Here is a 15,560-nt window from a genome sequence, read left to right as displayed (position 1 = left end):
AAAATGCTGTTAAGCCACTTTGAAATGGGGCATATTAGCGCGATCGAAAAATTATAATTTTTTATTGCTATCAGTTGCATGTTTTCTTTTTTCGTTGATTTTATAGCTTTTTGCTTTCATTTGCAATTCATTTGAAATCCATTTAATGATTCTTGTGGCCGGTACCGTTATATCATACCCAAGAGAAATACATCGCAACATATAGTATGCTGACATGATAGGCTAAGCAGCTGAGGGCACCATAACTTTGAACTTTAAGGCGCTTAATGATCTGCAATTAATGGAGAAGAAGGGGGTTTTTAAAGTGCAGTGAATTTTAAGGGAAGAAAAAGCAAAATTCAAGGTTTTCATTGAAAAATTGTCGAATTGGGGGAAGAATGAAATAAAATTTGTGATGTGCTTATGAAAGTTAAAAAAGTTGGAGGGCAATAGCCTAGACAGACCTTGGCGTTAATCGGGATTAACGACTTACTTCGGAATTAGCTCAGGAAATAAGTAAAACTAATACGGACTACAACTAAACTTAATTCTCACAATTTAACTGGATTAAGCGAATTTTCGAAGGCAACAATGCCGAAAAATGACCGTTATACCTATTGTGAATGAAAAATAATGAAGACTGGATGCAATGTTAGGTTGCACTACTAACACGTTCAAAGTTACGTTAAATGTTTTGATACTTCGAGGTAGTTTGAGAAATTGCAATTTAAGATATTTTTTTAAATAAATATTTATTTCTTCGGTTGCGTTTTCCCAAAACATTTACCTTAGTTTTCACGATTTTGATAATTCTGACGTCCGGTCCCTTGCCAAAACAAAAGAAACAAAAAAGGAGAAATTACATGTTTGTGGAAATTCAGTGAATGACTTGATATTTGTGATTTGTGAGATTTAAACTGAACAAACTAATACAATCGAAGTGCCACGTGTTAAAATGTGAAAGCACAAATTAATAAAATGTCTCCAAATGCAGTTTTTTGCGTTTTTATGCGGAAGACTCCGTTGCAAAAAAGCGTGTGTGTGCGTATAATATCTTGTGCTTGGTTGTTTCTATTGATTTCGCCTACTCTTTCTCTTTACAAACAAGTGATTCCCCTTCCTTTAGTTTGTTTATAAATGGGCTTTGACGACACAGCGAATTCGGAAGGCGCAATTTGGTATTCTATCTTCCTTGATCAGGGCAGCTAATAACCGTATTTGTTGCCTGCGATACATCTTCTATTGACAAAACTATTCCCTAATCCGCGTAACAACCGTCAGCCACAGTACAGTTTTAAGCAGAATTAACTGCGCCGTTAATCCCGATTAACGCCGTCGTTTGTATAGGCTATAAGTGCAATAAGAAGTGAACAGAAGATATGCGCACAATTCTATGGGACAAGAGAAGGTTAGAATATTATTTTCAGCTTATTTTTCTTCTAGTATTATTTATATTCAAGAATTCCTAATAGAATACAAGCTGACACAGATTGAAGTGGGGGAAAAAGCTTCCCTGATGTGTGTGAGGGAAGAGGAATAAAAAATACTGAAGATTTAATAGAGAAAAATGAAAAGTTAGTAAGAAAAAATAAGAAAACAGTGAACAGCTGTCTTTAATAGCGACGACCCCACTTTTCATTGAAAACTTCAAGAATTTAAACGCAGACTCCACAATAACTGCATGGTTGCGAGAATAAAGCAGGCTGCGCATACCGTAGTACCGCCCCTCGAGTCTCAATAAATATAACAGAATCAGCCGTTGAGCTTACAAAGTGGTTGGGTCTTGTTTACAAGCATCTTTTTTCTTTCAGTAATCCTTATTATAAAAAACACAAATAAAAAATGGAGTTGAACGCAGAACTTTCGACTTAAGTGCCAAGCGCAAGCGCAGCTGACTAAACCAGCCACTATTTACTGCTATTAGCATGGGAAAGTTCACATCAAAAAACGACAGGAAGCAGAAAGTTTCCTAGTTTAGCCGAAACATAATAAATCGTAACTTTTCGAAAATATTTATTATTTATTGTAAATACAACGATTAAATACATCGTAAATGTTAACTTTTATGATAATTATCCACACGTTGACTTTTTTACACAATTTATGTCTTCTAATGCAATACCGAAAAAATGTGCGCCACGCTCGCTATTGGCTCAGTGCAAGTACAACACAAAAACGATTCAGGGAAATGCAAATAACTTTGTATGCACCAATGGCCACTTCTATGTCAGCAGCCGATTTGCACGACCTATCGCTGTAGCGGCTTAAGCTTTTTGTGCTACTCGTGCGCATGATATAATAACCGATTGTGTTGAGAACTCGTTATACTAGTTGCAGCAAGCCATAGTAAATGTCCGCTCGGTGTCTGGTCAAAACTGCAACATCAACCTTTTGCTAAAAATCGCAACGAACACTGCGCACAGTTCTTTGTTGCATGCCGCAACAAACGGTTGTATGCTGCCGAAAATCGTTGAAAGAGTTAAAACGCGCGTGCGCAACAAAAAAACAGTTGAAGAAGTTGAATTGTATTATTTCGAGTTCGTAAACTTAGTAAAGCAGCGTGAGAAGGCCTGTTTTTATTTTGCGCTAACGTATTTTTTTATGTTTAAACGCTATGTTTGCCGCACAAGTCCTTTTTGGCATCGTGTTTATTGTCGCCTGCTGTTGCAACGCGCAGGAGTTGAACGTCGGTTCGCTGGCAAGTCCTGAACTTCAGGCTCGTGACCGCCGCAGCTTTGATGTCGGCCTACTGCTGCGCAATCTGCTGCTAAACAGTGCCACTGCGAGTGATCTTAAAGCGAATGTCACACGCAATGTTGTGGCGGCTAAGCGCCCACCAGCCACAACTAGGCGCCCAAGGCCTACTACAACTACTGCACCGCCACCACCGCCACCGCCATCGCCGCCACCGCCTCAACTCAATCCGTTTTTAAATAAACTCGCTTTATTTGCCAGCTCGTCTAATTTCTGGAAATTACCTCCACTCACTACGACAACAACAACAACAACCACTACGACTACCGCGGCACCTATGACAGAACCGCCACCACGTCCACGTCCGCGCCCTAAACCGTATCCGTATCCATCGTATTGGTCTAGGCCACCATTTGGAAACGAGTATGATTACCTGAACCCATCTGCAATTGATGGCTCCGGGGAACGAGTTGGTTCAACCGCAGTTCCCTCGGAATATGATTTCGAAGATGTTCCTGCCCCACAGCCGGCGGCGCCACCACCGTCCCGCAAAGCTGCACGCAATCGCCAACGGCCAGCATCTCCACCTCCATCGCCTGCATCAACACAACCCGCCCCACCGCCGCCACCACCACCATCACCAGGTAGACGTCGCCCTGCTCCACCGGCACCAACGCCGCCACCACCGCAACCACAACGCGACCGAGTGCTGTATCAGTACGTGCAGCGAGATGGTAAAATACGTCAACTTCTAATTAAATGTCATAAGACTGGCTTCACTAGCTCACTTTGCAGATATCTCATTCAATGATAATAACGATGATGCATCCGAATCACCCGAATCCGCACCCGAAGCAGACAATCCACAGCAAGACGACGATGACACCAATGGGGGACAGGACGGCGCTGATGCGGCAAACGGAGGTGAGGAAGGCGGCGATGCTGCTAATGGGGGTGATAACGAAATTCCTAGTTTCGATGAAGGCGTGCTACCACCAGAAGTTCTATCACCGCGTTTGCCTTCCTCTGATCATCGACCTTATACGAAATCATTGTCTGTGCCATCGTCGTACTATGATTCCATTCCGCCGTCCGGGCATCGCTTCAGTTCCTTTGACGCTGGAAGTGGAACTGGTGGTTCGAGATTCGGCAGCTCCTCTTTCGGCTTCAGCGATGCTGCTAGTCCAGCGAACGGTATCCATCAGTTCCGCGACACCTTTTCTGATTTCCACACCACCTATAATGGTCACTTCCAGCCGAGCATCTACAGTTCATTTAAATACTAATTTGACTAAAACAGTTTTGTGTTTTAATAAATCTTTGAAATTGTTTCATTTATATATTTTAGACTGCTTCGAAATTTTAGAACCTATTGGAGTTTTTCGACTGTAATAGATAAATAATCTACATATTTTTTGTAAATAACAGATTTTCATTATTTTGATATTTGTATTAGAAAATTTAAAATAAAGATAAATCTGAAGAATTTATTTAAAAGAAAATGAGCTTCTGCTGGTGTGTATTGTATGAGGGGAGGTTTTCAATTGTTTTAATTGGTTTTTAATTGGCGCTTACACCCTTTTATTGGGTGAGTGGCCGAGCTTCTCCTCCTATTTGTTATATGCGTCTTGATGTCGTTCCATGAGGAGCTTTTTCATGACAGAAATACTCTCGGAGGTTTGATATTGCCTGTCGCAGGGTGACCGCTTTTAGAAAAACTTTTTCTATCATTTCATGCTTCGTGCACGGGGTTTCGAACCATGCACTTCAGAATGGTAGTCACGCACCAACCCATTCACCTCCAGCTGTTGCTTGTATACGTAAGTAATTTAATATCATAACGAAAAGGTAAAAACTATTGTTTCTAACTCCGCTAACTGAATTTTTTCCGTATTTTTCTCGTATTTTTGAAGCCCATGGCACAGGAACCCAATTCGTTCTTTGAAACATATCAGAACAGTCACTCGTGCAATTAATTCACTTCCAAACTCAAGCTTTAAAAAAGCCGTTAAAATGCATTTAACTGTCAAAAGACTGCCCTGAGCGGAAGGAAATGCAATGTAACCCAATGCACACATACACATCACAGTACACGTTTCAAGCATAACCAAGTAAACATACAAGCATTTGCAAAGAACTAATCCTGAAAACAGTGAACACCGTAAACTCAATCCCGACTCAGCTGTTCCGATCAAACTAATGAGAACCCCATGTAAACGAAAAGTTCCTTCCTTCCGTATCGTAGTACCGTAGATTTTATTTCACGATTATTAAAAAAATCCCGTAATACCGACTCAGCTAATTGCTATCTCACCACACAGTGTTGCCTAGCAGTACATTTCGAAATCATTTACAAAATAAACTTAGAAAAATGATAATTTTTGTTAAAATAGCTAAAAATACTGTTGAATAATGTTAAATATAGATAAATGAACTATTTGCATTTGTTGGTTTTTGGCTTTGGTTTATTAAACAATGAAAAATTGTAACTGATAACGCGGATGTGTGAAAAAGTGTGTAAGCAAAAATATCAATTGCAACATTGTGTAGATACAACCAAACACATACACACACAAACCGATGTATTGTGTAAATATGTAATTAAAAGAACGCAATTTTTCTCGGGGGTGAGTTTTTGTGCACGGTAAGGGACTGCGGTAAGGGATTCCGTGCGGTGTTCACTGTTTTCAGCATAAGAAGGGTCAGGGAAAAACGTAAGAGCAAAATTCACGACTTCAAATTTCGAGTGTGTTCACCATAACATAACATGTTCACAACAGCCACAATTTTTTGTGCTACCTCCTGCAACTTTTATTACGTACAGCCACTCCAGCCTTATTTGATATATATGTGTACGATTTTTTTGTAAAGTGTTCTATATTTCATAATATTTTGTGAAAGTGACTAAACAGTGTATGCACATATTTTCTTTATTTTGTTTTATTTGATTTATCAATATAAAATATAAAAAAGTGTCCACTCATTAATTTAGCAGCAAAAAAAATTATACAGTTAAAAAAAGTATTTATTTCTAAATTTTAAAATAATGTGCTGAACTGTCTACGAACTTAAATGCCAAATTTCAGCTATTTTACGATTTTCTATCGAAGTACGCGGTCGCATGGTAAAAAAAAATAAAATAAAATAAATAAAATAAAATAAAATTTAATATCGCTACATGTCAAACTCACTTTACAAACTATCGCATACTAAAAAAAAAATTCCGTTGATGTAACTTGCGCCAGGAATAGCAGTACTTTTAACTGTATCATATAAGCTGCGGCGTGAATAGTCTGTATGTTTTTGCTTGTTTTGCATTACAAAGAAATGAGGGATATTATGTTGAGAAATGAAATAAAACCAAAAAAATAAAATATCTAGAGTATGCATTTTCGCAAAATAGTGTGAAATTATTATTATTTTATTTATTTATTATTATTGAAAAAGGATAATATAATTATGCCTTAACAATCTAGAAAAAGCGTTAGCAACTAAGGTCATCAGCTTAGTGTGAAATATAGAGCACTTTACGATCAAATCGTATCTGTATCAAATAAGGTGTGAGTGACTATAGTTCGAACAATCCCATTCTCTGCCAAATGTACTAAACCACGACGCCCTGTATATATAAAATTACGTCGTTAAATTTCATAAGTGCAGATTTCACTCTCAGCATGAGAGACAGTCCGGACTCTCTGGACTTTGCTTACATTTTTCTACCTTTTATTCGCACTTTACTGCCAAGTTTGCTTTAAAATCGTTTTCTATTTTTTGTTTTGATTTTATGCGCATACTTTTATCATATTTATTTATGTGCTACACTCTGTGTCAAAATTTGTGAAATGAGCTACAGAGAACGTTAATGTATATTTAACGTTCTCTGTACCACGTGCAGCAGCTGGTAGCTCTGGATGCAAGCCGACGAACAGAGCTATTGAATTACTTTTTTCATCCATTTATTGAATTACTTTTTTCATCCAAAGTTTAGTGTTAATTTGTGCAAATATTTGGAAATAATAAAGTGAAAATGGGCAAAAAAGTGTATAACGCGAAAGCCCGCCAGAATCCCAAAACGCTGGTGGATAATTCGACAGTGAAAGATGTAAGTGTAGGCGAAACTGCTTTTGACAAAAATATTTGTACATACACACATAAATACTTTACTCCTGTGCTTTTTTTTTTCTTGCCATTTAGATCAAAATCGAATGGGCTGAGAGTGCTGCGGAAGCAGGTGCTGGTTATGATGATGCTAATGCGCTGGTATTGCCCTCGCAGAAGCGTACCACGAAGGTGCCGGTGGACAAACAACAACACGTAAAAATTCTATCGAAAAAACAACGCAAGCATTTGCAACAAATTGTGGACAAAAAGAAAAAGAAGGAAGGCGTAAGTGATGCTGTGGTAAAAATATTGGTAATTGTAAATAATTAAATGCTTACTTTCAATTAGCGTGCTGAACTGTTGCAAGCTTTGGCCAGCGTACAAGTGCCTGAGCACGAGCTGAAGCAATACACGTCCATCAGTCAGGTGCAGACTGTGGGCGTTAAGAAATTACAAACACTCGAAGAGGTGCTAGCAAAGAAGCAACAGCGGCAAACAGAGCAAGGAAGCAGCGCGGTAGTGAGAAAAATAAGCGCAATCAAAGGCGCAGCAAAGCGCAAGTTGCTGATCGAAGATGAAGAGGCGCTGGCGGCAAAGAGACGTGATCCTAACGTGGTTTGCCTGGAGGAGGGTGGAGATAGCGAAAGTGATACCGAGACCGACAGCGAAAGTGAGGGGGACGTTGAAACAAATAATGTAAATGATAAAAAAGCTGCGGGGGACATGAAAAATAAAAATGTGGACGATTCGAAGGCAACAACTATGGAAGCTACCACGCAGGAGGAAGGGCCCACAACATCCACGAAAACAACAGAGAAAGATGGTGCGAAAACCAAAAACGCAACACTGCCCACTAAGCCCGTTGTTCCACCGCGTCATACAATTTTTGTTCCCGTGCATCGCGATGCAGATGTACAGGAGGCACGTCTTAATCTGCCGATCTTAGGTGAGGAACAAGAAATTATGGAAACAATTAATGAAAACCAAATCATAATTGTGGCTGGCGAGACGGGTTCGGGCAAGACTACGCAAATACCACAATTTCTTTACGAAGCCGGCTTCGCGCTGAATAACAAAATGATTGGCATTACCGAACCACGTCGTGTGGCCGCTATTGCAATGTCTAAGCGTGTGGCGCATGAAATGAACTTGTCCCAGCAGGATGTATCCTATCTGATACGTTTTGAGGGTAATGTCACGCCCCAGACTCGCATCAAATTCATGACTGATGGTGTGTTGCTGAAAGAGATCGAGAGTGATTTTCTACTGCATCGCTACTCGGTGATAATATTGGATGAGGCGCACGAGCGAAGTGCCTATACCGACATACTGGTGGGACTGTTGTCACGTATTGTGCCTTTGCGGCAGAAACGCGGTGATCCGCTTAAGTTAATTATTATGTCTGCGACGTTGCGGGTGGAGGATTTTATTGGCAATACAAAGCTGTTTAAATATCCACCGCCACTAATAAAAGTAGAGGCGAGACAGTTCCCTGTGACTGTGCATTTTCAGCGGTACACGCCAACGGATTATGTGCAAGAAGCATATAGAAAAACTGTGAAGATACATTCCAAATTACCAGAGGGAGGTATTTTGGTGTTCCTTACGGGTCAGCAGGAGGTAAACGCGCTGGTAAGAAAGCTGCGACGCACGTTTCCATATATCAAAAAGAATGATCCAAAGAAGGCTGCAGAAAAAGGAAACGATGTTGATGGATTGAAAACTTCAGAGAACGAAGAAGAAGAAAGTAAAGAAAAACTTACAGAGAAATCAGGACAAGTGAAGGAAGAGTCAGAACTAGTAGTTAAAAATTTGGAAGAGCATGCCGAGTCCACTGCAGACGACTCCGACGTCGAGTTCGATATGAAACGTGCCATACGCAGCGTGAAGAAGTCGAAGAAGAAATTCATGTCACAAATTGCGCTACCGAAAATCAATCTCGACGACTACAAACTGCCCGGCGATGATACAGAGGCCGATCTGCACGAAGCCGACAATAGCGACTCGGAAGCCGAAAATGGTTCAGATATGTCCGAGGATGAAGACGACGTCGACGGTGACGAGAACACAGCAGCGCACATTGCCGCCACCAAACAACCGCTCTGGGTGTTACCTCTCTATTCGCTGCTCTCGCCGGAAAATCAGAATCGCATATTTCAACCGCCTCCCGAGGGCTGTCGCCTCTGCATAGTTAGCACAAATGTGGCTGAGACGTCGCTCACTATTCCAAATATCAAATATGTGGTGGATAGTGGTCGCCAAAAGACGCGCATCTACGACAAAATTACAGGTGTCAGCGCATTCGTCGTCACTTATACCTCTAAAGCATCAGCGGATCAGCGCGCTGGTCGCGCGGGTCGTGTAAGCGCCGGTCACTGTTATCGTCTATACTCGAGCGCTGTTTACAATAACGAGTTCTTGGACTTTAGTCAACCAGATATACAGAAGCGGCCGGTAGACGATCTTATGCTACAGATGCGCTGCATGGGCATCTATCGTGTCGTGAACTTTCCTTTTCCTTCACCACCGGACACGGTGCAGCTGCAAGCGGCCGAACAGCGCTTGGTGGTTCTTGGCGCGTTGGAGCGCATTGACGAGGTGAAGAATGGCAAAGAATTGCCGCCGATAGTCACCAAACTAGGCAAAGTTATTTCCCGTTTCCCTGTTGCGCCACGCTTTGGCAAAATGTTGGCACTCTCGCATCAGCAACAATTGCTGCCATACACTGTCTGCCTAGTGGCAGCGCTCTCAGTGCAAGAATTGCTAATGGAAGTGGGCGCGAGTGAGCATGCTGAAGATGGCGATGATGGCAACACATTCGCGCACAACAAATGGCAAAAGAAGCGCATCAGCTGGGCTTCTACGGGTAATTTTCAGCTGCTCGGTGATCCCATGGTGCTGCTACGCGCGGTGGGCGCTGCAGAGTATGCAGGTTCGCAGGGCAAGCTAGCGCAGTTCTGTGCTGAAAATGGGTTGCGCCCAAAAGCGCTAACGGAAGTGCGCAAACTGCGCATACAGCTCACCAACGAGATCAATTTGAATGTAACCGGTGTGGACTTGTACGTGGATCCGGCGATGTCACCACCCTCCGATGCGCAAGCGCGTTTCTTGCGACAAATACTTCTTGCCGGCATGGCAGATCGCGTAGCGCGAAAAGTACCCCTTTCCGAAATAGCCGATAAGGAGGAGAAAAGGCGCCTTAAATATGCCTACAACTGTGCGGATATGACAGAACCCGTTTTCATGCACTCCTGTTCAGTTTTGCGCGCGCAACTGCCCGAATGGGTTATCTATCAGGAGGCGTACGAGACGCAGCATGGTGACGGTACCAAGATGTTCATGCGGGGCATCACCGCCATCGATCCGGAATGGTTGCTTTTATATGCGCCGCTGCTTTGCAATATACGCACCGTTAAAGAAGAGCCAATGCCGCGCTACAAACAGACAGACGGAAAGGTGTATTGCTTTGTGGACGCTGTATTCGGCAAGGCGGGCTGGGAGTTGCCGCTAACCGAGATGGAAATGCCGGAGGGCGAGAAGGCTTACAGGTGAGTGGATGTGAAAACAAATAATATGCAAGCAAAACTTAATTTCATTTCTAATAAACACAACCTTCCGCCCCCTCCAGCTACTTTGGCGTTTTTCTGCTCGATGGTCAAGTTTGCCCAGCATTGGCTGCCTACAAAACGAAGCTTAAGGCTACGCCGCCGTCGCTGGTGAAGAGTTGGTCCAATCTAAACGAGAGCGTGGTGCGTTTCAAACGTGCCCTCCTCAACAAACAGATAAACTCACGCGACAAATTGCACGCTGAGTGGGCGCGAAATCCTAACTGTAAGTTTTACACTACAGAATATTCATATGTAACATAAAAAAATCAAAACTTCTTTTCGTTTTTGTTGCAGTTCTGCTTGAGGAATACCAAAATATGCTCTATAACGTCGCACTCGCGGAATTGTCCCCGAAGTGGCCGCCGTTGAAGAGTTGAACGTAAATGAAACGTTTTTGGAGCCTTAATCGCATTGCTATTTAATTCTAATCGAAATAATGTGTAATGTTTCTTCTTCATTTGTATAATCCATATAAAATACATAGACATTTAAAACATATCTACAAATTTTGGTTTTTTAGTGCAAAGCTTGGAGAAGTAAGTTTCTAATAACAAATTAGAGCAATTAATTTAAAAAAAATTAGGTATTAAAAAGGGTTGGTGTCGAAATTCTGTATGTACAAAATTCTAAAAACAAAATTCTGCTTTTTTAAAATTCTGTTTTTTTAAAATTCGGCTTTCTAAAATTCTGCTTTCAAAATTCTGTATTAAAATATAATGTTAACAATGTTAAAGAGGTAATGTAATTATTTAATTTATTATTATTATTATTTTTTATTATTATTCGAGATATTAAATAAAAAATAATAATAATAATTTTTTCTTCAGTTTCGATAGAATCCACAGTATTTTTGCGTAGAACTGCTTTTCGCGAACAAAAAAATAACCCCCATCAGTCCAACTCCGGCTACGCAATCCACAGAATTTTTGCGTAGAACTCCTTTCCGTGTTAAAACCATTGAGGCCTTCTAGCCTTTTTTTATTCAATATCTCGAAAACTAAGCGAGATATCAAAAAATTTTACCCCTTCATTTCGTTTTCTTTTGTCGAGTTCTATAAGAATCCACCATAAGATTGCGGAGCCACGGAAACAGCAGAATCCCCTCGTACATATGTACATACCTACATTAATTATAGTTGATAACAGTTATACATTGCTATGTACATATGTTTGCAATCAAATATTACCTGGAGATGAGAACTTTGACTCTTTTCTTGTATGACGAAAATCACAAAACTTGAATAAAGCAGAATTTTTCGCATTAAACATGCAGAATTTTGAAAAAGCAGAATTTTAGAAAGCAGAATTTTTTTGGAATTTACAGAATTTTGTCACCCAGAATTTTGTAATACAGAATAATGACACGCTCCCTATTAAAAATTATCTAATAATTTTAAAAGAATTTTTAGTTGTTAAAAAAATTAATTAAAAATAGATTAAAAAAACAAAAAAATAGTAATAAAAAAAATTAATAAATAAAAAAAAAAAAAAAAATTAAGAAAAAAAATTTAATTAAATTATTTATTAAAAAATAAACTAACAAAAAAATAAAATAATTATTTAAAAATAAATTATAAAAAAAAAAAATTATTTAAAAAAAATTTTGTCTAAAAGTAAATTTATAAAAATAAAAAAATTATTAAAAAAAACTAAAAAGAAAAATTATTAATAACAATTAAATTATTTAAAAACGGTTTATAGTTATTAAAAAAGTTTTAATTTTAAAAATACTTTATCTAAAAATATTTTACTATTAAAAATAAGTTTAACTTTACAAAAAAAAAATGAAATAAGTTATCTAAAAACAAAATTAACGCACATATTCGTCCCAAAAAAGCTGTCAACAAAATAATTTTAATAAACAATTTTATATTATTTTATTGGTTTATAAATTTTATACTTGTGTTTTTATTATAGTTTAAATATTTAACTAGTCATTTATGATATGCTTATGCCTTTTTTCTTAGTTTTGTTTTTTTTTTCAAGAGAAAAACACTATGCATCTGGTAATTAATTTGTTAAAAAACAGTGAAATTTAATATTTGCTTTAATATGCTTAATTTTATAGGGATTTCGTGAATATTTTTGTTTTTGTCTGATTTTTTATGTGTAAATACTTGTAAACAAACAGCGCAGCACATTAGAAGAGAAAATATCGGTTATAATTTTTTATATATTTAATATTTTTTTTTACAAAAGGTAATATTTAGTATTTTGCGAGTTATAATTCTTTGTTTTTGCTTGGCATTGAAACTTTCAGATATTAAATTACAATAAAAAAAGTGTATCATAGAATAGAGTTAAGTGTAGAGATAGAGTGGAGAGTATAGAAAGTGGCGCGGTAATCCCCTTGTGGATTGTGGAATTAGGCAATAACAGTGGGGGACATTTTTCCTTTACAAATGGTATCTAACAGAATTGTTTTTATAATATATTTGTTGGAAAATTAATTTGTTTTTGTTTTTGCTTTTTACTTTAAAAATATTACTTTTTGAACTATGTATATCATTTTAGTGCTAAACCTAACTTCTTCATATAATTTTCCCCTCTTTGAAACGATGTATTTTTTGTTTTGTATATTTTTGTTAGAGTTCTTACAAACATAGTCAGCGTTAGAGGTTATGTGTATATGCATATAGTATGTATATACAATGTATATTAAGTGAAAAAACTATTTGTTATATATAAATGTAATTAAAAGTTAAAGTACGATAATTTGTGGAATCTCTTTGGGTTTCAGTGTTAATTTTTAACATTTTGTTGCACACAATTTTCGCAATTAATTTTTTAAACATTTTTCGAGGGTTTATATGTACACATGTATACATATACGTATATACTGGGTATTATTTTTATAAATGTATATTTGTAGGCGTATATCTTTATATGTAATTGATTATTGTGATAACATATGCAGTGTTTTCATGGGTATAGACATTGGTCGTTAATGGGTTAGTGTGTGTTTTGGATAGTTTTTCACACACATTGTTCTTTTTTTATTAAATACAAATAACTCGATTTTTTGTTGTGCCTGCGTTTAATTTTGAGCCAATGCGCAATCGTGGTTTCAGTTCATCAGTTACAAAGGTTGGTTGAGGAAAGATAATCGCTGAAATCATACATGTTTTTTAACAAAAGCGTCTCTGAGCTAATGAAAGTGAAAACCGAATGTGGACTTAAAAATTTTTGAAATCTAATATAATTTAAAGCTTGCACAAAATTCAAGCACATTTTTTGTCCCAAAAATTATAAATGTCTCAAAGTTATTTTCAAATCGTTGAAATCTATTGTACATTAAAAAGTTGTATGTCTTCTTCGGGTTAATAAAATTTTTGTATTCACGTTTTTTTTTTGTCCCAAAAACTACAGATGTCCCAAAGTTATTTTCAAATCGTTGAAATTTATTGTACATTAAAAAGTTGTATGTCTTCTTCGGTTTAATAAAATTTTTGTATTCACGTGTTTTTTATCCCAAAAACTACAGATGTCCCTAAGTTATTCTCAAAACCGTTGAAATCTATTCTACATTAAAAAGTTGTATGTCTTCTTCAGTTTAATAAATTTTTTGTAGTCACATTTTTTTGTCCCAAAAACTACAGATGCCCCAAAGTTATTTTTACAATCGTTGAAATCTACATTAAAAGATTTTATGTCTTCTTCGGTTTAATAAAATTTTTATAATCACATTTTTTTTGTCCCAAAAACTACAGATGCCCCAAAGTTATTTTTACAATCGTTGAAATCTACATTGAAAAATGTTATACGCTTTCTTCGGTTCTCAGCATTTCACATCATACCAAAAACGTGTCTCAAAATTGTACATGTCCCAAAAATGCCTTGAAATTTTTGAAATTTATTTGAGAAATATGGCAAGTATTTAAATTAAATGTCAATAATTTAAAGGTCCCACAAAATGTATGGACATTTTTTTCCACTAATTTTTTCTTCACTCTTGTTTGTCCCAAAATAGTCAGATGTCCCAAAGTTAATTAATTAATTAAAGTGTCCAAAGTTTAATTTATCGTCATTACAAAAAGGGATCGTTCCAAAAATTTACAAAACAGAAACAATATTTGTGTAACTGTTTCTTATTGGCTCTGTGCATTTTGTAAAAAATGGTGTTTGAAAAAAAAGAAAAAAAAGGAAATTTTTTCCAAAATTTGTGATTAGGGATTTTTTGGTATGTGTTTGGGACTGTGGCAGCACCGCTGCTCAATTAATTTATGACATGTGGCAGCACCGCTGCTCAATCAATTTTATGTCAGTTCGTCAAATAATGTCAACCTTAAAATTCAATGAAAATTTATTCTCTTTTCAACCGGCGACGAGACCACACCATAATTTGATTCAACTTATTTAAGTTCCATTTACTTGTGTATTTAATTGGATATAATAAAAACTCCATATTGGTGACCCCGACGTTTAAAAATAATTTTTTTAAATAATCAACGGAATTCACTCGCAATTTTTTTGGACGAAATTTAACACGCTATCCATAAACGCAATTAAGGAAAAGAAGACCTTATTGCCGATAATAAAAACTCCATAGGACTCTTCTCCACTCTTGGCATAAAATGGCGTTATCTACCCAAAGACACTTTTAATTAAAATTCTTAAAAAAAAATCAGTAAGTACATACATATATATACATATGTATGTATGTATACGAATAGCTTTTTTCTCGTATTACTTAAACCTTCTTCGGCATAAAATTTTGTGAAGTATTTTTCTCTGTGCGCAGCTTAAATTGTAGTTACAATTTTATTCAATATTTAATATTCTTAATTCAATAATTAATATTTTTAAATATTTAAAATGCAATGCATAACAACAAAATTCAACTAGACTTTTTACTTCTACTTAATCTTTTGAATTTTTCTACTTTAACATTTTTTTCTGCCTACAAAAACTAGTTGGTTAGTTTTTAAACTTTTTTCGTTTTGAACAAATGAAATAATTACAAATTTATTGAAAAGAAGAAAATACATACATATCTATAATTTAGTAGTATTTTAGTGGTTTTAAGTTTATTTAATTATGTTTTTTATATTTTATTGTTTTTCTTTTTTCAACTAACTTGGCGTGTTTTTGCACCAGCTGACTTTTTTTACGCCTCTGCACTACTTTTTCGGTTATTTTTTCAAATTTGTAATCAAAACGTTTTTTAGTTATCCGTAA

At 36.9% G+C, this 15,560-nt stretch overlaps 2 protein-coding genes across 2 annotated transcripts; both read left to right on the top strand.

Annotated features, from left to right (window-relative positions):
- Window positions 1–2,280: 2,280 nt before the first annotated feature.
- LOC128859274 (uncharacterized) lies at window positions 2,281–4,093 on the top strand. The gene is made up of 2 exons (XM_054096136.1): window positions 2,281–3,407; window positions 3,469–4,093. The coding sequence occupies exons 1-2, from the start codon at window positions 2,594–2,596 to the stop codon at window positions 3,957–3,959; spliced, it is 1,305 nt and encodes a 434-aa protein (XP_053952111.1). The 5' UTR covers window positions 2,281–2,593; the 3' UTR covers window positions 3,960–4,093.
- Window positions 4,094–6,518: 2,425 nt separating this feature from the next.
- Window positions 6,519–10,880, top strand: LOC128859272 (probable ATP-dependent RNA helicase kurz). The gene is made up of 5 exons (XM_054096135.1): window positions 6,519–6,775; window positions 6,868–7,059; window positions 7,123–10,322; window positions 10,403–10,605; window positions 10,677–10,880. Exons 1-5 carry the CDS (start codon window positions 6,701–6,703, stop codon window positions 10,757–10,759), a joined length of 3,753 nt encoding a protein of 1,250 aa, XP_053952110.1. The 5' UTR covers window positions 6,519–6,700; the 3' UTR covers window positions 10,760–10,880.
- The last annotated feature ends 4,680 nt before the right edge of the window (window positions 10,881–15,560 follow it).

The sequence above is a fragment of the Anastrepha ludens genome, chromosome 3 (assembly GCF_028408465.1).
Source record: "Anastrepha ludens isolate Willacy chromosome 3, idAnaLude1.1, whole genome shotgun sequence".
NCBI classification, from domain to species: Eukaryota; Metazoa; Arthropoda; class Insecta; order Diptera; family Tephritidae; genus Anastrepha; species Anastrepha ludens.
The sequence above is the reverse complement of the archived record's forward strand: the minus strand, read 5'-3'. Positions and strand labels throughout refer to the sequence as shown.

What these genes read in the sequence shown, in the direction of transcription:
- LOC128859272 (XM_054096135.1), top strand. Translation starts at nt 6,701, where the DNA reads ATGGGCAAAAAAGTGTATAACGCGAAAGCCCGCCAGAATCCCAAAACG. An exon ending in AAAAGAAAAAGAAGGAAGGC is followed by an intron (nt 7,060 to 7,122) that starts GTAAGTGATGCT and finishes ACTTTCAATTAG; the next exon opens with CGTGCTGAACTGTTGCAAGC. An exon ending in GTGGGCGCGAAATCCTAACT is followed by an intron (nt 10,606 to 10,676) that starts GTAAGTTTTACA and finishes TTTTTGTTGCAG; the next exon opens with TTCTGCTTGAGGAATACCAA.
- LOC128859274 (XM_054096136.1), top strand. Translation starts at nt 2,594, where the DNA reads ATGTTTGCCGCACAAGTCCTTTTTGGCATCGTGTTTATTGTCGCCTGC. An exon ending in TCAGTACGTGCAGCGAGATG is followed by an intron (nt 3,408 to 3,468) that starts GTAAAATACGTC and finishes CTCACTTTGCAG; the next exon opens with ATATCTCATTCAATGATAAT.